The 21,720-nt window shown below is 41.3% G+C and overlaps 1 protein-coding gene across 2 annotated transcripts in view; it reads left to right on the forward strand.

Annotated features, from left to right (window-relative positions):
* ptch1 (patched 1) overlaps positions 1–15,004 on the forward strand; it is a 63,201-nt gene extending 48,197 nt beyond the window's left edge. The window contains exons 18-24 of one of the 2 annotated variants that reach the window (XM_088295093.1): positions 1,658–1,938; positions 4,940–5,077; positions 5,162–5,304; positions 10,233–10,332; positions 10,426–10,770; positions 10,940–11,393; positions 11,473–15,004. In XM_088295093.1, the coding sequence (XP_088151219.1) occupies positions 1,658–1,938; positions 4,940–5,077; positions 5,162–5,304; positions 10,233–10,332; positions 10,426–10,770; positions 10,940–11,392 (1,460 nt within the window). In that variant the 3' untranslated portion in view covers position 11,393; positions 11,473–15,004. Of the gene's footprint in view, positions 1–1,657; positions 1,939–4,939; positions 5,078–5,161; positions 5,305–9,585; positions 9,623–10,232; positions 10,333–10,425; positions 10,771–10,939; positions 11,394–11,472 lie in introns of those variants that run through there. The other variant, XM_088295102.1, reaches the window with a different exon arrangement.
* Positions 15,005–21,720: the final 6,716 nt, after the last annotated feature.

Raw genomic sequence — 21,720 nt, forward strand, 5'->3', positions numbered from 1 at the left:
GTCTAGCCTATGTTCACATTTTTATATAGTTTCAATATCAGAGCGCACTTATATACTAAATATTTAGCAATGTTCCCATTAAACACCTTTGCCAGTCAAACAAATATAAGGCGTTTATTTCACATTCAAGAAAATGTGGCTTCAGGAACTTAAGTGTGCCACTTCCAGAAAAAAACTGTAAAATATCTCCAACAGAAAGTGCTAAGCATTGAGTTAACATCTTTTACCTTTTTTTTTTTAAATCAAGGAGTTATCAGCCTAAAAAAAACGGAAAGCCAAATTATCCGAGTAAACCAGGTCAACATGTTCAGTACACAATCAATAAAAATGGCTGTCCTCATGAAAAACTAATTTAAAATGAGCTTTGACACCACCTTTTATTTTGAATATTTTTTTAACTTGAAAAATGAGTTTGTGACTGCCCTGCCAGTGACTTAAATCTGGGTTGGAACGGAGTCAGGGCCATTGGGATTTGGTAGATTATTTCACACATCTGGGCTTTGTGTTTTCCTTTAAATAATGTTTGTGCAACCGCATTTTAAGTACTCCTTCCCAACGTCCCCATCACTGAATGGTTTAGTTTACTTTTAGTGAACATTCGTTTGCATGCCGCTGGGCTGTAAACGAAAATGTAAAAATCTGTTATACTGCACTTGAAGTTCGATGTTTTTGCGTGCGCTCACCTCAAACGTCAGCGGATAACTTTGCACAAAAGGGCGGTGCTTTGTTTCGTAGTGGCGCTTTGCAATGTTGCGACGGTTTCGGAGCATATGATGCACACTGGTTTTGAATCGGCTGCAGCCAGAACGAAACTAAATTTCTCCGTCCATTCATTTAAAACAAGACGCATCGACCTTGCTAACTTTTTAGCACGGCATACTGTCAGCAGCACTCTCTTCCGGTCTGTTGCGCAATTGGCAGTGGGTCGTAAACAAAAGATTTGATTGGCTCAAATCAGTGACGCATTTTCCGTATTTACTAGAATTGCAGCGTCAACGTTTGCGAATGCGCCCCGAAAAAAAATCATCATAGATCCGGTCCGAACCATCCATCATGTTGGCTAAAACCATCCATCCATCAACATCCGCTTCTCCTCACAATGGTCGCAGGAGCGCTGGATCCTATCTTAGCTGTCTTCGCGTTGTGGGCGGGGTACACCCTGACCTGGTTGCAAGTCAATCACAGGGCACACAAAAACAAAGAATCAGCCGCACTCACACTCATACCAAGTGACAATTTACAGTGTTCAATCCACCAACCATGCATATTTTTGGAATGTGCACCTCTGAAATGTGAGGCTATTGCGCTAACCAGTCGCCCACCGTGCCGTCTGGCTAAAACCAAATTTTACAAAATGCTTTAGTTTTTGGAACTATTAATCCTTTCCAGGCACCCCAACATTTTAACAACCAATACATTTTATGGAAAATAACTATGGTTTTACATACAGAATACTGTGTCGGATTATAAACCTATTATTAACTACTCAAGGCAATACCATGCCTCTCAGTGTGTTCGGCAGCTTTCGGAATATTTGGGGCATCACTGGTATAACATTACGCCAAAAGTCAGGCCTTCAAAATAAAAGCCTTCCCTCCAATTTCATCAGAAATTGCACTCTCTGGTTAACACTTTTATTGCATTTTCTGTCATTTAGTCCCGGCGGCCGAGCCTATCGAATACGCACAGTTCCCCTTCTACCTCAACGGGCTCCGGGAGACGCCGCAGTTTGTGGAGGCCATCGAAAGCGTGCGGACCATCTGTGGCAACTACAGCCGCCAAGGCCTGCCCTCCTACCCCAACGGCTACCCCTTCCTCTTCTGGGAACAATACGTCAGTCTTCGTCACTGGCTACTGCTCTCCATCAGTGTGGTGCTTGCCTGCACCTTCCTGGTCTGCGCCCTCTTCCTGCTCAACCCGTGGACTGCCGGCATCATTGTGAGTATGGCACGCACACTTCAGGCTGGATAATATTAATAATGGTGGCACCCAGAAACTTCCTACTTCCCACAAACCTATATGAGGCAGAATGGAAATAAATGCCATCACAAAGGATTTATTAATTGGTTACGTACTTGATTGTTTATCGTTGTAAATATGCAATACATTACACTATTAATAACAACCCATGTCATAATAGTAAGTCATTTATAACTAGTTATGAATTTATAAAGTGTTTACAAACTGACATCATTTCAAATCCTTTATCGGAGTATTAAGGTTTTAGAAATACTTCATGAAAGCGAGCCAACAGCTAATCCTGAAAATGGTAGTAATTAGTTTCAGCTGGTCAATTTTGACACATGTTTATGAACAAATTCGTAAGCCTTTATCGGGGTATGCTTACAAGGGTTTAAAATTGATTATTAACATTATGTTAGTGCTTCGTAAAGAAATAATTTATTGCGGTCTGTGCACAGGAGCTTCACCATGTCACCACGTAATAAAAATTGTCGTCATTTATATTTAACTATATTGAATTGGTTTTTAATGTTTAGTAATGTACTTGTAAACGCATTATAAACACTGTAAGCTTAGCCTTATACCTCTTTATTCTCTTTTTCTTATTTTGAAAGACAGTATTATTAAGTGACCCTGAACTTTTTTCTCCTGGCATTTGACCGGTTGCCTGCCTCGCAGGCACCTACTTGCGCCACTCGCAAAGCTACACCAACCAAAAAATATGGCAGAAAGTTATGCAGGTTTTATAAAACAAATACTGAAAATCACCAAGAAGCACCAAAATGACAAATTCTTCAAATGCGCGGACAACAACGTTAAGTTGACAGATTTCCATCCCATTTGTACTTTGGGGCGTTTTCTGTGTGGTCCGGAGGGCATCTCCAAGAGAAGAGCAGGAAGGGAAAACGCATCTGCTGAGTGTTATTGTAGGCCCAGTCACCATTGTTTATCTTGTGCTGTTTAGTCTGCTCGAACACTCCCAGACACTAAATAGACGAGGAAAGGACGCAAAGCTGCTCCCAACTTTTAAACCTATAAAAAAGTTTGATTTTATTTCCATCCACCCGACTCCTCCACTCTTTCCTGTCCGTGACAGTGTTTCCACGGAGACACGCAAACACGCAGGCGTGTGTATACCTGAACGCATGCGGCTGAACGCATAAACACACCGAGACATAATTCACACACAAACACATGCGCACACATCGCTCTGGTTTTTCTCTCCGGCGGTGGGCTGTGTTTTATGGCAGGCAGCAGCCCCGGCCACCGAAGTCCTTGGACTGGGAAGGGTGGAAGGGCACTTATGTTCATCTGTCCAGTTTTACAAGCGAGATCAAAGGACAGGTTATGGAGCGGTGTCAGATTCAACCATCACCAAATAAAGCTTGTTTCAAGCTCCCTCTACCACTCGACAATGGACAACTCATGATCGAACCCAGATGACAGATTGTATAATTTACAGGTCTAAACATACATACCGATATTCAACAGATAAAATCGGAAAATACAGTTGTTTATATTAGCTGAGATGGTAAAATTTCATCTGAAAGCTATAATCATTGAAATAATTTAAAACCATAATATATTTCACTGTACATTAACATTTGTCAAAATGGGGGAGTAATTATAAATTTTTAAATGTTTACAAAATGCAAAAATATTTCATAATTCCTTATACTTATCATATGAGTGCTTGGTTGAGGAAAAAAGCAGAGAGGCAGGCGAAGCAAGGTGTGCTGAACCAAACTATTTATTAACAAAAAAGGGACACTGTGGGGGGAAAAAAAATCAAAATCAAAAACATTACCAAGGTCTTGAAAAATCCCAAACTCAAAGTAACAACAAAACGCCAGGAAACAAAACACACAGATTGAAGAAAGAAAACAACGTGAGAAACAACAATCCAACAAAGACTGAAACAGCTCAGGGAACTAAATACAAGCCAACTGACAAGACAACAAGCAACACCTGGACAGGACAATAAGTGTTCGAGGGAGCTGATTGGTTAACGCAAGGGACCAGGATGACGAGAACAGGTGGGGGTAAAAAAAGTAAACAAGGAAGACAAAAAAAGGCACTAAACTCATCTAAACAAAAATAAGAAATAACTTTGTTAGTGGCAACAATATTTTAAATTCTGCTACTAGTAATTTATTTATCACACAGCGTATTATCGTATTAATATTAGGAACGTCTGCTCGGTCTTGTGCAGCCAAAATTAGAAGTTTCTTTTTGCAGGGAAAAAAAAAACAAGAGCGTGGATAATTTTTTTTTTCATAACTGGTCTTATATTGTTTATCATCCCTTGTTCAGAAAAGCGCCTTAAAAATCAGATGCATGTTGGTTATCTTTACCTCATGCCGTGTTTTCATGACGATATTTTCTCCCAGCTTTAATTTTGCTGTTTGTTTGTCCTGGACTATTTACGACTGTAAACTAATAGTTGGATCCTGAGAAAATAAAATGAACATAATGTTGATGCCTTCTAAGAAACAGACAACATTACTATTTTAATTGCACATTTATTTTCTTTTTAATTGCACATTTGAATGCCTGACAAAGAAACATCCCAAATGATCATACACACCTTAACACCGATCATGGAAATGTATGCGTGTAGTCTATTCTGGCACACTATTTTACAAACACATAGACTCACTCACAGCGTTCCCTCCCTTGCTCCCCTTCTTCAAAGGATTTGGGCCCCATGTAACCTGACACCTGTCAGCTGATAATGGCATTAGTCCAGGCTCATGTCCCTCTCTTCTCTGTGGCCTCTATTCAGACACACACATTTCCCCCACATGTACTGGTACTACTAACTGTTACACATCTGTAAGAGCATCTGTCTCTGTCTCGGCAGCTGAATAACACAGCAAATCACTAATGTCCACATACATGTAGTGACTGTGTAAGCAAATCGTTTCAAGCCCATTTACTGCATTAACCACGCTGCTGTGGCTTCTGTGTACTGCAGGTGTTGGTGCTGTCTCTCATGACAGTGGAGCTGTTTGGCTTCATGGGGCTGATGGGTATCAAGCTGAGCGCCGTCCCTGTGGTCATCCTCATCGCCTCGGTGGGCATCGGGGTGGAGTTCACTGTCCACGTGGCTCTGGTACGCGTTTAAATTCGACCTTTGTGCTTAGCCGTGTGCTTCAGCCAGCCAGGTAACGTGTGTGCGATTTTGTGTGTGTTGAAGGCCTTCCTGACAGCCATAGGGGACCGTCACAAACGGGCAGTGCTGGCGCTAGAGCACATGTTTGCGCCGGTGCTCGACGGCGCTTTCTCAACGTTGTTGGGCGTTCTGATGCTTGCAGGCTCAGAGTTCGACTTCATCGTCAGGTGAGCGCACGTCAACACTTATGGATTCGGAACATTATAAGCTGACAGGATTACCCCTACATGCAATTCTTTATCTGGGCCTGTAAGGCGTCCGCGGACCACTATGACCATGCCTCAACCTGCATGTCGCCCTGGAATCTACCTGAGATGCCGGTCACGCATGTGGGCTCCATTCCCTCCTCATTCCCCCCTCTAATCCTCTCCTTTCTTCCATCTACCTGAAGAACACATTAAAAAAAAAAAACACGATTGCTAGGGTCACATCAACTGCTTTTTTTTATCCTTTCTCTTTTAAGCCAGCCCTCTCTTCACAAGTTCACAACGTTGATCTGACGAAAATATGTTAAACATTGTGCGTGTGAAACAGGCTCGTTCATCTGTGTCATCAGTGTACAATTTTCAACCCAAGAGACTCTGGTTCAACTCTTTATTGTGGGTATGACTCATCAGAGTTCTGTGACAAATGGTGTCAGAAGTGGGATGAGGCAAACTGTGGCATGCCCAGTTGAGAAGCATGTTTCGAAAAACTTGTCTCTTTGGGGATGCGGTTAGTTGTTTCAACCGGAGTTCAAATCTGGGTGCAGTGTAATACTTCTCAGAGCTCTGTGAAGTGGGATGGTCAGCTGTGTCTAATTGACCCTACAGATTTATTTTTCTCTGGAAACCTAAATTTGACTCAGAAGTGACCTTTTTTCGAATCATAATGTCTCTTCTCTCCCTGAATGCAGCATATGCAGTTTGGCAGATAGCAAACTGTTCTTAAAAAACGAAGCAGAGCGCTAGCTTCAAGCTGTTTAGCGCCACTACTAGTTGAAGCCTGCTGTAAAACTAAAAGGTCGGAATTCTTTGCATTTCAGTAAGTGTTTAAACTACTCCCTGGTGGCTAAGGCATGCACACTACAAGGAGTAACACAATGTCCACTAAAATCAAGCAAAATTGTAATTTTATTCAATTGATTTTATCAAGCTGGCAAAGTCATAAGTCAAGATACCACTGCACTTCTCAGAGCTGTGTGCCAAATGGTGTCAGATGTTGAACAGACAAAATGAGAAAAGGGTTGCTTGGTCAGCCGTGTGTGAGTCACCCAAAAGATGGGTGAGACATTCGATGGTGCGATATTGGAAGACACCTCCCCTCACGTCATGGACCACTCTGTGGTCACTAGCGTTGACAGTGGAAAAGCTTAGCTGTGCATCTCCGTGGTAATGGGGCTTTTGTGTCTCCCATACCTGCCATGTCCGGAGGGAACCCAGGGGACGGATGAAGAGTTGAAGGCCACGGCAAGGAAGTATGGAGGGAGTAAAGAGGGCACGCAAAATGAAAGGGTGATGCCGGGGAATTTTTTGGAAGAGCAGGAAAGTCCTCTGGCTTTTGAAATCTCTTTCAGCTAGTTTTAACAACTCTCGCTAGACATTTATAAGTGTTGGGTGTGGAGGGGGGGGGGGCGGCACCGGGTGGGGGACTAAGAGCGCAGCTGTGGAAAGCCGGAGAAGTGGAAATTAAAGCCGGCACACTGTGGGGGCTCTGTGTTGGTGTATTTTTTTTTTTTTGCGTGTGTGTTCTTGTAAGCTGTGAGTCTGCAAAGGCAGCAGCTTAACTGACGCCATGCAGGGACACCAAAGATGAGGCACCGTTCTATACGTTGGCGTGGCCAGAGAGCATTATGTGAAGTTTCCAGTGAGCTTAGACAGTAATTTAACATTCACGTTTGGTTGCGTGAAGCCGCAACACGGGCTGGCCGTGTAATTTGAACGGCAAAACTTCAGTCATGTGCACGCACATCCACATCGCCCTCCTCACCTAACCTGCTCTCTGACCTTGTAATCATGAGGGTCAACGATGGCGTGCCTGCCAGCCGGGACGCGCACACGCACACACACAGAGGAGGCCTCACGGACATTTCTCTCCTCACCTCCAGCGGCGTGTTCTGCTTTCCTGGGCCTCCATTTGGAAGGTTCTGCTGTTGTGTGAGCAAACAAAGCGGCGCCCCGAGACGGCGCAGTAATAGCAAGGCCCCGCTCGTATTTTCTTGCTGGGAGTTTTTCCCCTGACTTTCTCCTTCCGTCAGCCCTGTGAATGTTTTCACTCCAAACAGCTCATCGGGGGCACTGGGTCCCGGTATGTGGGCCGCACATGGGCGCGGGTGTGTACACGCGTGCTTGTTTTCAAGGTGATGTAGCCTTTACCACACATGGTGTGGACCACAATCATAATTGTAGTTTGGATTACAGTAGTCTCCCACATATTCCAGAGTCACTAGTCACTAACTATTGCAGTTTTTTGGGGGGGGGGTTTTGGTCTTGAAATGCCTAAGATCCCAAAAGATTGTGGAGAAGCTCTGTCTAATAGGAAATAAGCACATTGATGTCAAGTTTCTATGTTGATGTGATACTCAAAGTCGAGACACACTAAGGGACACTTGGTAAATCTGGGAGGAGTTAAGTTTAGCCTGCCTGGGTTGTTAGTGGATGTTACGGATGTACACAGGCACGTTGGGTCCTCTTTTTTTTTTTTTATTTGTAATCTTAGACAGGCACTTTGGGTGCATTTTCAATCTAATAATCTTTAAAAATATATATTTTTAAGGTTAAACTAAATTGGAATTTTTATTTAATCATAGTTTCTGGGACATTTATAGTTGAAACTATCAATTTACCATATTTTCCGGACTATAAACTGTTACTTTTTTCCTAGATTTTGAACCATGCGGCTAATCCAACGGTGCGGCTTTTCTGTGGATTTTTCTTTCACCGGTAGGGGCGCACTATAGTTCAGAAAATACACGAAATAAATCTTGATTTTTTTTTTCTCTCTTGGGTCTGTTCTGTTTTAATTAGCAAAGTTGTTGTCATGTTGTAAGGCACTGTTTTAAGAATCTGTTTATGTGCATTCACAGTACAAAATCATTCTGTACGTGCAGTAAACAACTATTGTTTTTTTTTTTTTCAACATAGAAAACTGCGGCTTATAGTCTGGTGCGGCTTGCATATCTTTTTATCTCAAAAAGAGTTGCTGCGGCTTATATTCAGGTGTGGCTTATACTCCTGAAAATACGGTATGCACTTCTGAACAATTTTAGGGGGTGAATCCATTACTTGTGTTTTTTGCCATTACTTCTTTGGAATTTTCATTGGTTTTCAGAAGTCTTCCTCCTATATTCTGAAACATGCATATTATATTCATTGATGCCTCCAAATTGCCCATTGATGTGAATTTAGGTACTAATTGATTTGTGATTAATGTGCTCGAGGAGGAAAAGTGCTGTTGAAAATGGAGGGAATGACTTAAATCACACATCCCATGTGGCTTGGATTCCTTTGTGTATTTAATTATCTTACTGTGGCAAGCCGCATCACTGGGTCACCATACACAGAAATGTCTGGCTTCTTTGAAAGGCACTACTATTTTGGGCTTTTTCATATCTGTCTTGAAACATGGTGCAGCAGCATGTGGTTCATTTTCCACATGCTCGATTCCAAATACACCAATCAATGTGATCCAGAAGTGGCTAATGATTCTAGTGTGCTATTCAGAAACCCTCGTACACTGCATTCCATGCATCTGTTCCATGCAAATGTTTCGCTGTCATGCACTACTGCATTTAATTTTTTGGGAAAGCTGCGACGTATTATTGACATTTGCATTCAATGAAGAAAGAGGATGTTATGCGTTTATTTACGTGCCCACGAAATGAATCATATCTCAAATCACAGCTATTTTTGGGTTACATATGTAGCTGAGTGAAGAGGTTCACAGTCCAAGTGTGTCTCTGATAGAGACTTCCACCTAATGATGGCAGCGTGAGAGGGTAAAAGGGGCGTTTCTTACCTGGTACATTGGAGATTTAATTAGATGTAGGGGATTGTGGATTGTGGAGTGGCCCGGGAATTTCACAGGGGCTTAGCTTGGAAAGAACGGTGAGAAAAGCGAGGGAACGAAATAAAAGACAGGGGGGGGGGGCACAGAGGTGGAGGAGGTGGGGGGGGCTTCTCCTTCCTCCTCCACTAAATTGTTCTAGCTTCTAAATTCTATTCCCCTCACTCTATTCACTTTCTTAAGAGAGGGAGGCCCCCTCGTCGCCCCTCTTTTGCCCCGTGCCTCCTCCCTTCACATTCCTCCTTGCTTTGTTTTCTCCATGTTTTGCTTGCACACACACACCCAAGAGAGTGTGCCCTTATGGCCAGTCTACCCCCAACCCCTCACAGCCCATCACTTTTTGAATTAACTTTGCACTGGCTAATTATGCTACATCTTTCTTTTCTCTGCGTGGCATCTTAAAGACTAACCCTGTTTTAGCAGGACTTAAAATCACATCAGGTACATTTCTGTTTTGTCAAAATACACAAGTGCATGCCTCAGTGTGTAAGAGGGGTTAAGTGTGTTTGAGTTTGTTTTTATGTGGTGAGTTTGGGCGTGTCTAAATTTCTGTGGTTTGCATTTTACGGGGGTGTGTTTGCCTTGTCTCAATTAATTAATTTTCAAAATTGACATGTTTCAGATGAGCGCAAACATGTTTGCATGCAAGTGTGTTGTACAGCGGGACCTCCAACGTTGAATGCACGTTTTGTGGCATGTTTTTTTTTTCTTTTACTGAGAAAACACATTCCATTCTCTCAAATACACTATGTATGTAAACTGAATCAATTTGGGTTTTTTTAAATAAAATTAATCTTGAACCCTTTTTAAGTTCCAACTGTCATACTAGTACAAAGGCATGATACTGCCAATATAAAGTAAAACTACTTGGCATTCACAGCAACAACATGCTTTCAACTGCATGCTATTTACATTTGCATCTGCATGGTGAAACTAATTTGTGTGAGAAAAAAGCTGTACTCTATTTTTGTAAGACATACTGTACACTTCCACTGTATTGTTAGTTTATTGTACTTTTAGAGCGTGACTTAGATGTGGGTTGTGCTTGCAGGTATTTCTTTGCAGTATTGGCCATCCTAACAGTTCTGGGAGTTCTGAACGGACTGGTCCTCCTTCCTGTCTTGCTGTCCTGCTTTGGGCCCTATCCTGAGGTAAGTATTTAAACAAACACACACACAAAAAAATAAAGTACAGCTCCGTAGTCAGATTGGCTCATTATGATACATTTGACCAATTTTTTTAAGGTGTCTCCAGTGGATGGTCGCAGCAGGTTACCCACTCCAGAGTCACCGTCCCACGTGGTCCGCTTCTCTGTCCGTCCCCGTCCCACTGCCTCAGCCTCGGCCACCTCGGGCGCAGCCTCGGACTCGTCGGACTCTGAGTACAGCTCCAACAGCAGCGCGTCCGGCGTCAACCAGGAACTGCCAAACGACAACCTACCCCCGCATTGGGGACAGGCTGGAGCCCAGGAACAGCAGCAGCATTACCACAGTGGCAGAATAGCCAGGACAGAAGAGGAAAGGAGGGCGGGGTCGGGGCACAGGCGCTCGACCAGGCAGCCCGATCCCCCAGCCTATAATGGGTCCTCGGTAAGACTACACTCTCAAAAATCAATAGTTAAAAATTTATTGAAATATATAAATGGATGTTTTTCAAAACCAAGTTTTTTGATCTGCACTTCCTAAATAACTACAAGTATATGGTTGTTATTATTATGATGATGATGAATAAAAGTCATTTGACTTTTTTGTTGCACAGTCTCAGGGTTGTAGTGCTGGACCCGGGCCCAGCGCTCCTCAGCGTGCCAGGGACCCCAAGTGCCAGCAGCATCGGCAGGCCCCGCCCCCAGGCCGCCCGCGCACAGACGCTTTTGAAAACTCCACCGACGCCGGCGCCCACGGCCACCGGGAACACTTTGCGGGCCACCGGGGGCGTGCCCCCTCGCACCACCCCAACACTTACGGCCATCCCATCACCACGGTGACTGCGTCGGCCTCCGTCACCGTCGCCGTCCACCCCCCCGGCTCCTCTTACCCAAGATACGCTGCAACGGACACTTATCGCCAGGAGGAGCCCCAATCCTCCTTCCAGGACCCCCATGTGCCTGCAGACCCCCACACAGGTACCAGAGGGAGCACGGTGGAGTCAATGGACCTCCAGGATTTGGAGTTTGAGGCAGCTGACAGCAACAATGGCAGGCAGGCCAGCTGAGGTTCGTCACCACACACATTCTGATCATAGAAAACCCACCTATGTCAAAAAAATATTTAATAATTCTTCTTGTCTGGCAGTGTGTTGGTGCGTGTCACGGCCAAAAATGGACTCCAAGCAAATAACATGGCCGGCCTGACTCGCCTATGGTCCTAATGCCTTCTCCTCATGGTGCTCATTCTTACTGTAACCCCATTGTCTTAAAATATTTCTATCTATATTTAAAAAAGATGTATACATATGTAAATAGGATCAAATCAGTTAGATATCTTTTTTTTTTTTTTTTTTTTTTTTTTTTTTTTTTTTTTTTTTAGGAAGGAGAGAAAGTTGTGCAAGTCCTCAGGTTAACAGATGAGGGCTGCCATTGTGTGAGTGTGCATGTGCGCGTGTGGGTGTGGGTGTGCGTGTGTGTGATTCCGTCACAATATTGTGACTCATTTTGAACTATGCAAATATAGGAAGGAGTACACACACATGATCTGTTAATGGTGGGCATCACAGAGTAAGCGATATGCTATTCCAATACATCTCATCAATCATCAATATTGTGGAAGAAAATCAGCCACATCTATGAATATTAACAACTCAATTTAATTGCAAATACGATCTATATATTAACAATATTAGTGTAAATGGTAACACTGCGATTTAGTATTCAATGTTTTGTAGTTGTGACATTTCCCTTGTTTAGTGAGACTAACATAGTCGCATATATTTTCCATCCATCCGTAATATAAATAATCTCTGGAAAAAAATCATTTTAGGATAGTTTTGGCAAAAATGCGATATTGTGATAATTTTTTCATTGGTAAAATATATTGTCGTATGGTATTGCGATACTCTAAAATTCCGTATTGTAATATCGGTCATATTTTCGGCAAAATATCCTGAGACTATTTATTATTACAACTATCTACTATTAGTATCGTGGAAAAATAAATGATCGTGAAATTGTATTTGTGTTGTTAGTATTGTAAACAAAATAGCATATTGTGATAGGGTTGCTATTGTTGACAGAATGCCATATCGTGACTCTGTAATCCCCTTTGTGTGTGTGTTCGCAAGCTGACTAGGTTATATTACGCTCATTTCAAGTATGAGGGGAAACATGGTTAGCATTGTTCACTAGTACAAATGTGTGTGCGCATGTGTGTAGAAAATGTGCGTGCATGTGAATAATGATTGTTGTACAAAGGTACATGTGTTAAAATCGTACTTCTTATCACAAACCTGTGGTAGTTTTTGTAACAATGACTGTTTTAACTCCACACGCTATGCGTGCTATTTAAGACAAGCAGATATGAAGACTTTTTTTTTTTTTTTTAAATTAAGCTGTTTGTTTTCAAGTCACTGCCTCTACATTGGAACCTGTTTGTGCACTCAGCTTCTCTTACCAGTGTTTTGTTTTTTCTTGTAGAAACGGGTGGGGAACTATTGAAGTTGTTATTAAGTCGTCCAAGGGCCAGATGTGGCAAACGTAGTCACACTACAGAGCATACATAAGTCGAAATACTGGCACTTGTGTTTAAAAAAAAAAAAAAAAAAAAGAGACTTTGGTAAAAGTTGAAGCACTGGTTAAATTCTTGTGCTAAAGTAAAAAAGCACAGACTCTGAAACATTAAACAAAAAGAATATTGATTGAACATTTGATAACATGCTCAATGAAAAAGTGTGTACACAAAATAGTTTACCTCTTTTAACTTACGCGAAGTGATGAACAAAAAATGTTTAATTAGCGACAACTAAAAAAAGGGACGTATCAAATGCTCTTATATGGCCCACAAGCCGTATGTACCCCACCCGTATTGTAGAAGCTTATGTCTTATATAACCTTAACAGACTACAAACCATTTTTTTTTCCTCAAACCACCTCAGAAAGTTCTGGAACAGGGTCCAAACAAACAGAGGGGGCACTAACCCTCCTTTGGTTCAAGCCTAGCGGATAAGCTAAATATTCGCACCACATACTGTACAAGCTGGCCCAACCAGGCCATCAACTAACTATATTTCAACTTGTAGCAACAATTTTACGCTTGTAGGTTTCTTTTTCCTTTTAGGCCAAACAATAAGCTAGTTAGCCCGCTAGCCTGCTAATGGCTAAATGCTACGTAATCTCAACTTCATTCGTATGTATCCTATTCCTTAAGCCCTGATCCCACTCAGGGGCAAACAACTGAGAATATTTTAAAAGCCAACGGATTTTGTGTTCTCGACAGAGTTCGCTCAATGTCATAAATTTTCACAAAATGTTCAGCAGACGTTGTGATTTTTACAGTAAAGTACAGGCGAACGTTTGGAGAGGATTGGTGACCTTGAACGTGCATTTGTCTACCTTCTCCAACTAGTCGTAAATGTTTGCTCCTCATTGGATTGGGGCCTTTACCCTTTCTTATCACGTAACTGGAGTTAGCAACACAATGCTAATTGGACCCCCACCCTCAGAGTGTGTGTTTGTTCGTGTGTCCAAATTCTCAGTCTGGATCCTCCGAAGACAGAATTTTCGTACACATGACATCACATCGAGCGCAACTCAGCTATATATTGTATCCAATTCTACATTAAGCCTGTACAAATTCGCTACGGTTTATGAGGTACACGGAGGCTACATGAGAAGGAGCCTTTGAAGGCTTCGAATTTGCGGTAGAGTTGCACCAGAAGTGATGTCATGCAGCTGAAAAATGAGGTTGAAAATGCGGCCTTCCGAGTATGCAGCCTGGGAATTTGGACACAGCCTAAGTGTGCGTATGTCTCCTCTTACTTCCGGTTCTCTGTCCAATCAGCTGCTTGCATGAACAAGGTTGTTCTATTATTATTATTTGTATTATTATTTGTATTATTATTATTATTTTTGTTTGTTTTCTCTCCGTGTCATATTGGCAGTAGAGGAGGAAATCATAGCTGGCAACTATTTTATTCAATTTGAAATATGTTTTGTTTGTTTGTTCTCAACAGTCAATTGCGATATTTATATTTTTTGTAATATAAGATGTTCTTTTTTGTCATTGTTGTGGTGCCAGTCGATAACAAATGCAGGGATTTTTATGAGATAAAAAACACTATTACAATTTATTGTTTTGATCTGTATAAAGTGCTTACTAATGTTAAATAGGTGGGTAAGAAAAAGATTATAACATTTTTACACGACAGGTCTCATCATAGCTCTTAGTTTTGTTTTTGTTTTTGTTTTTGTTCATTTTTTTAAGTAAAAATGGAGGGAAAAAAAGTGATTGTTCCAGACTGCCATTTTGGATGTATGCTGTTTTTCCGTTACAAAGATAAATGTATGCCATATAATTTATTTATATGAAAATTTATTTTTGTAGTGTACATAGTAGCGGTCAAGGCTATTTTGACAGAAGTATATTTGAAAGAGTTTATATGGAATGATATACAATACCATACCCCGGGAAAGGTGCACACAACGTCAACACCTCCCCTTCAGTATTACACAGCTGTGTGTGCGTGTGCGTGTGTGTGCGCGCATGTATATGTGAGTATGTATGGGAGTGTGTGTTTGTGTGGCCATCCAAGTAGAACATTGTACTAGCTCGCCAAATATTCATGTTCAAACACTGATAGAATTCTAACTAATAAAATCAAAAATATAACTTATTTGTGTCTTTTTTTTAACTTTAATAATAAAACAAGAAAATTGCAAAAATGTGGACTGTGTTGGTTTATTTGCATTTTCCCAATTAATTAAACACTTTCATTTAGCTCGTATTTTCTTTATTATGTATTCATAAATCTGTATTAATTATATTAAAATTGGCAGGGGTGCACACAAGCCAAGTGCTCATGCACACTAGAAACATTAAATTACGTAACTGATTTAAGATTCTGACTGCGTGTTTGTGTACTAAGCATTTTAATAGTAATATAATTAATATTAGAATCGCCACCGCCATTTAGGTTGGTGGGTCGGGTTAAAAAAATAAAATAAAAAAGACCACCAATCTGCAACCTCTGGTGCTCCTTTGAGAACCAGACCAAACATGTAATGTGCACCTCTGACAAATAATATATTTTGTTGCATTGTTTTCTAAATGTTTACACCTGAAATGAATTCAACCATTTATATATGGCTCCTCCAACATGTGGCCTTTAGCCGCCATCGTTGCCCCCTGCCCCATGCCTTCACCCTTGCACCCCCCACCTCCATTTTATGATTTTGATTGACAGCTTTATAGACTGCAAGGAAATTGGTTGTAGTCAGAATACAGCTGGCCCTGCTCATAGTCATGAAAAAAAGGCATGTGGCCTCGAGCTGGCGGGGTAGCGGGCAATGCGTACCCCATCCCAGATCCACCCTCCCCACCACTGCCCTTGTCAGCTGCATGGGTGGCAGTCCTACGTCAGCAGGTAGCTCAGCATTGAACGAAAACGACATGAAGATGGATGCTGGGCAATGTCCTAATATGTCTGGTCCCTGATGTCAAGGCAAAGTCACTGACTCAGGATCTGCACGGGAAGGTTTGAGTCGTTATTTTTTTCAGAGCCAATAAAGACGCACACAGTAACAACCCACACATACACAGCAGACTGTTGACTGTCACAGTTTGAACTTTGTTAACTCGACTTGACATTTTTAGACCGTTAGCTTAGCAAAAATGCAATGCTTTGTAGTTGTTGTTTTTTTTCCCCCTTGGCTATAAAATCCAGCAATCGTTTAATGTAAAGACAGTAATCAACAGAATGCTGCTCCGGCCTAAAATAACTTGCGTAATATATTTAAATGCCATGGCAACCTGTTTTAAACACTACTTTAGTGGTTTCAATGTTGGTGGATCTGCCAGCACATCTCTAATCTTGTAATCGCAATTAGCATTGATGCTAAGGTATTCCCATTAGCACGCATATGAATATATAATAGGAATCTCTTTTGTTACTCAAGAATTTAAGTTAAAGCTCAGGGTGAGCGGATCAGATTATGGATGGCCGGATGATTAAGTGATCTCAACTCTCAAATGGTGCTAGTCGTGCCAGGACACGTCTCATGCTTTGCTAGTTGGTGTAACTCATTAATTTCAGAAATTCTTGCTTCGTATTTACCATAGTCACTCACAGTACAAAGCAATTATCACATGCTTTTGTTTTAAATTGTGGCTCCACAGGCCCACAATCAAAAGTTCCGCGACATCCCCTCCGTCCACTTCTCATGTCGTGCCAGTGTTAGCATTGGTGCTTTTGTTGCTGTCCATCTTAGTAGGTGCTGTTTTTTAATCTTGGCCACACTTTAAAATGACCACATATTTTTAAATTTGTCAGTTCTGTTAGAATTTAGCATTTTTTGGGGGCTTGCTTAAAGGAGGACAAGATCCACGATGACCGATTTTTCACTAACAAGCTCAGTTTAGATATTTTTTGATCAAGAAACTGAAATTAGTTTTTTTCTGTTTTATCCATGAAAATTTAGTAAAATTGTAATTTTCGTGCAGTTATAATGGTTTTGTTTGGCATCTTTGTCAATTTGTCGCCTTACGCCTAAGTGGGCGTTTCTGCCTCGCCCCTCAGCGCATCTATCAATTTGATGACATAAAGATTTTAGATTCACAAAAAGCAGGTCCAATTTGAGGTTATATTATTAATTATTTATAACACAGTGTCACTGATGGTGTAGTGGTACACTCGCCTGAGTTGTGTGCGTGCAGCGTGGGTTCAGTTCCCACTCAGCGACGGTGTCTATGTCTGCCCTCTGACTGGCTGGCGACCAGTTCAGGGTGTAGTGCGCCTTTCGCCCGAAGTCAGCTGGGATAGGCTCCAGCACCCTCCCACGACCCTGTACACTGTACAGGATAAGCGCTGTGGATAATGACATGACATTTATAACACAATTTGATCGAGATGCGTGCAAATGTGGCACAATCCCTCGGAAATGTTAATTTAATGGATTATAATAATCATCATTAAAATATTGAATAAGCAAACCCTGTCTCTATTGTGTGTGTGTGTGTGTGTTGTGCGTGTGGGGGTGTGGGGGTGTGTGTGTGGGGGTGGGGGTGTGTTTGGCATCCACAGCACCCACACACACCACACACACATACACACACGCACACACGTGCACTATGATATGCATTCAACCAATCACTGCACTGAAATGTACATATACATTTACACTGCCTGTATAGACACCTGTTTCCCATTAGTCCAGTGGATTGCATGGAAATTGAGTGGGAGTGTTGAACACTCACACACACTCCCAACATGCGAGCACACGCATAGACACACACATGGCAAACATGCACACGCACGCATACACACACGCACACACACAAGCTTGCATTTCCTCATCGGCGACAAAACTGATACATCCAGAGTATATTACTCCAGTCTGTTTGAAATTAAGGAATTAAAAGTACTTTGGGGGTAGGTATGTGAGTCTGAGACAGTATAACGAATCATACAAGTGCACGTATGTTTGCTTTTCTTCTACAATTTGTTGTTTCGATTGTGAATGAGCCTTCAGGGGTCCTCAGTGCATCCGTCCTCTGCCTAAGCCCTGGTCCTCATTAGGCATTGGTCATGATGCCAGAATCAATAAGCCCAGACGGGAAATAAAAGCTAATGGTGACTGTCTAGATCATTAGTTAATTTCACCGTTCTGGGGCACATCACGGTGGTAAGATAAGGCCTCTTCCGGCTTCATTTGATGACTGGCTTGCACGCATCTGCATGGTGTCTTAGTGTCTGACCAAAGTGTTTCAGTGAAGCTGTACACTCAGAAGAAACTCTACTCAACTAAATACCCTTGAAGTAGTACAATTGGGAATTTGATTTACTAAAATTACGACACTAATTGCAGTGCAACCCAGTGTAATTTGTTCCGTGACCAAACGTGGAACTCAATGAACTTCAATGCTCAAAATAAGCCATTTTGTTGCACAGTTTGTAGACAAAATTAGCATTTTGAGCCTCATCAACGCATATTGTATAGCAAAGTTGACAATCAACCGCCAAAACAATGCAATACAATCCAATACAACTGTATTTATACTGAGCATTTCTCAACAGCTAGAGCTGTAACGGAGCGCTTTCCATATAGGGCTTGCCTCACATTTAATGGGAGCTCATTCCATAGGGAAGGACCGGCAACAGAAAAGGCATGTTCCCCCCTGAGGCTGCGCTTAGCCTTCGGGACCTCCAGCAGCAACCTTTCAAAAGAAAGTAGAAGAAGGAGAAAAAGAACCACCCTTTTACCGTTTCCTTAAATGAACTCAGTGATTGACAAAACCGTTCCGCAAAGAAAAAAAATATTTTCTATCTATCTATCTATCTCGATGCCAAATTTTCCCATGATGCTGTAGACTAAGAGGACACTTTCAGTTTGATGGCGCCGATGTGAAGCATCGAGGAAATGAGGAGGCTGGTCACTGAAGAAATGTGTGGCTGAAGATGACGACGAAGAAGGAGAAGAAGCAAAACACCACAATTGTTTGCATCAGCATATAGAGTGTTTCAACGCGGCCACAACATTCAGAAATAATCACAATGCTGGCAGACGTCCTTAGATTTGCCTTTCTTTGTGTCGGCTGTGAGAGCCATTAAGCCAGCATTCATTCTCAGTGAGACATTTTTACTAGGCAGCTTGTCCATGCACATACTGGATTTCAAATAATTGTGTATTTCTTCCTGGAATCTGGCATATTCTATATATATATATATATATATATATATATATATATATATATATTTATTTATTTATTTATCAAGTTCATAAATCTGTCACCTAAATGTATGGCTGAGCGTTTTTAAAACTGTAAAATTGTTTGCACAAGCATAATCAAGTGTAATGCCTGCAATGAATTGAAAGTTTCGGACTGCAGTATCATTAACATTTGGGTAACTCTCCAGCACATAAATGGGACATTTAAAGACATCTGTGTGTTGAGGATTTCATGATAAACAATAATTGCAAAAATATTGAAGAATTACTCATGATAATCGGTTGCTAATGGTGTAGTGGTACACTCGCCTGACTTTTGTGTTGGCAGTGTGGGGTACCAACGTTGAAGTTAAATTTGAAGACTTACAAATTTTTTTTTGTCTTTAATGTTTTTTATTTTTCAGCTCTTGACTAATTCATGCCAATACCTCTTTGACTAGAAATCCCGTAATTTACTTTCACTGCCAAAACTTAATAACAGTGAATTATGTTTGCCTTTTTTTCCAGAGCGAGGTAACAGGAAGTGATAGCTAGAATGATGTTTAGGGCCCTTCCTTGACGACAGCAGGCCTGCTCAATGTCTCCCCCATTTTTAGTTAGGTGGGCCTCCAATCATGAAGCGAGTGAATTTAATGAGCCTTCAGTGCGGCAGCTGCACCACGCTGTGATGCACTTTGAGATGACAGTGTCCACAGCGCACCTGTAAAAAGTTAACCACGAGGTTGTTGTGTAGCTTCCTCAGGAAAAAGAGGCCCATGAGACGAATTTCTCATGCCCCGGCCCCGGATAGTAAAAACAGGGGACCCTTACTACTGTTGTATTGATGTTTTTTTTTTTTGTGTGTTCTATCTTATTTACAAAAAAAAAAAAGAACCTACAGTATTATTTGCTTTATTTTGCACCAGGACAAGACTTGGGACATTGTTTATAATGTTTGCTTTTATCCAAACTGATAGTCTAGGAGTGATATTATTAGAAGTTTAGTTACAGAGGCTTAATTGCTTTGTTTAGCTACGTGAGAGAAGTAAAATATTAGAATTTGTGCAGTAAGTTAATTTCAAAAGCAATTGCTGGTGAGCTAAATATGTCCAAATGCGAAAAATATGTCACCAAGTGAACTGACCAGACCTCCACCAGGGCCAAATGTTAATGTTAGATAGCGGTATATACTTTGCTAATAACTTACAATACAAATCGGATTTATTCCTGGAGATAAAAAAAACTGTACAGTGGAGATTAATGGATTGCAGTATTGACAAATCACGTATAAAAAATATTGTCCTGCCCCATGAACACAAAAATTTAGTAGGTTGCTGACTCAGTTTAGTTTGTTACTTAACCGAGTGGGTGAGTAGGATAGTTAGTGGACTAAAACCAGATACGTTTCTATTCAACTGTGTAGATGGGTGGCAGACGAAACAAGGATGAAACCATTAAATATTGGTGCAGATCTGCATAAAAATGTAGCTTTTCTCCTATATTCCATCACATATCATTCTCAATGACATTTTAGGTGAAAATACTTTTTAGATATTTTTTGCATTTCTTGAGTGCTTCACTCGAACAGATAGATAAAAAGAAAATGCCAGTTTGGGCTAGTTGTATTTTGGAGTGATGAACATGTATGTATTTACAGTTCAATATCGTCATCACTCAAGGATAGCAGGAAAGTGCATTCATGTAAAACATCGCTGTCAATCACGCCTGACATGCCAACACACACAAACACACCCCGACTGACTTCCCGGAAATGAAGCCAACTTAAACATCATGATTTAAGATATCGTGACTTTTAGAGCACCTAAACACATTTCCTTCCCCATAGTAATAGTAACTGTGTGCAAAAACACACGCACACACACCCCCACCCCCGTATGAGCGTGTGTGTGTGCATGTTGGTGTTGATGAATGTGTCTGGCAGTAGTTTGAAAGAGGAAAGCTGTCATCTCCGTTATGCTTTTGGCGCATTTGTTTTCATGCATGTCAAGGTTGCAATGCATTGTGGGAGAAGACATCCAAATGGTGCAAGGAACTCACTTATCGCCATCAAGTTGAAGATCACGCTTACAGCTCAACAAAGACTGATGAACGTCCCGTGCATCCCAGGCCGCTTCAGAGCTGTCATCAGGCAGTCATCAATCTCCTTTAAAGTAAAGAGTTTTTGTTTTCATTTTTTGTTTGACCTATTTCGTTAGTTTTGGTTAACTAAATTGACACACACACACATTATGTTGAATGGTTTTCAAGGTGTCTGCGTGGCCTCACTCTGACCCTCTTGACACAGAAAGAGTGGCTGATGTGGTGTGGTATCAACAAGCAGTATGATGCTTCCTGCAGATTTATTTGTTATGAAGAATGTGTAAATCCGAGCCATGCATCTGGCAGGAAGGGATGTGTGTGCGCGTGTGGATGTGTGTGCGAATACGCGCGCATGTGGTGTCTGTTTGTTGAACTTAGCAAAATGAATGAGTAGCAGTGAGTGAGTAAAGCTTTAATGCAAGTATGTATTTATTGAAACAATTAATCATCAGCTCAAGGATTAGCGGAGTAAACAAAAAAAAATCACTTTTACTTAAAGTGCTTATTTTGCAGAATTCACTTTTGTTTGTCAAATTAAACAACCAAGTATTTTTTTTCTTTTGCCTATATTAGAAAACATGACTGT

Source organism: Idiotropiscis lumnitzeri, chromosome 1, assembly GCF_059441095.1.
Source record: "Idiotropiscis lumnitzeri isolate Australia: NSW breed Sydney's pygmy pipehorse chromosome 1, RoL_Ilum_1.0, whole genome shotgun sequence".
In the NCBI taxonomy this organism is placed as follows: domain Eukaryota; kingdom Metazoa; phylum Chordata; class Actinopteri; order Syngnathiformes; family Syngnathidae; genus Idiotropiscis; species Idiotropiscis lumnitzeri.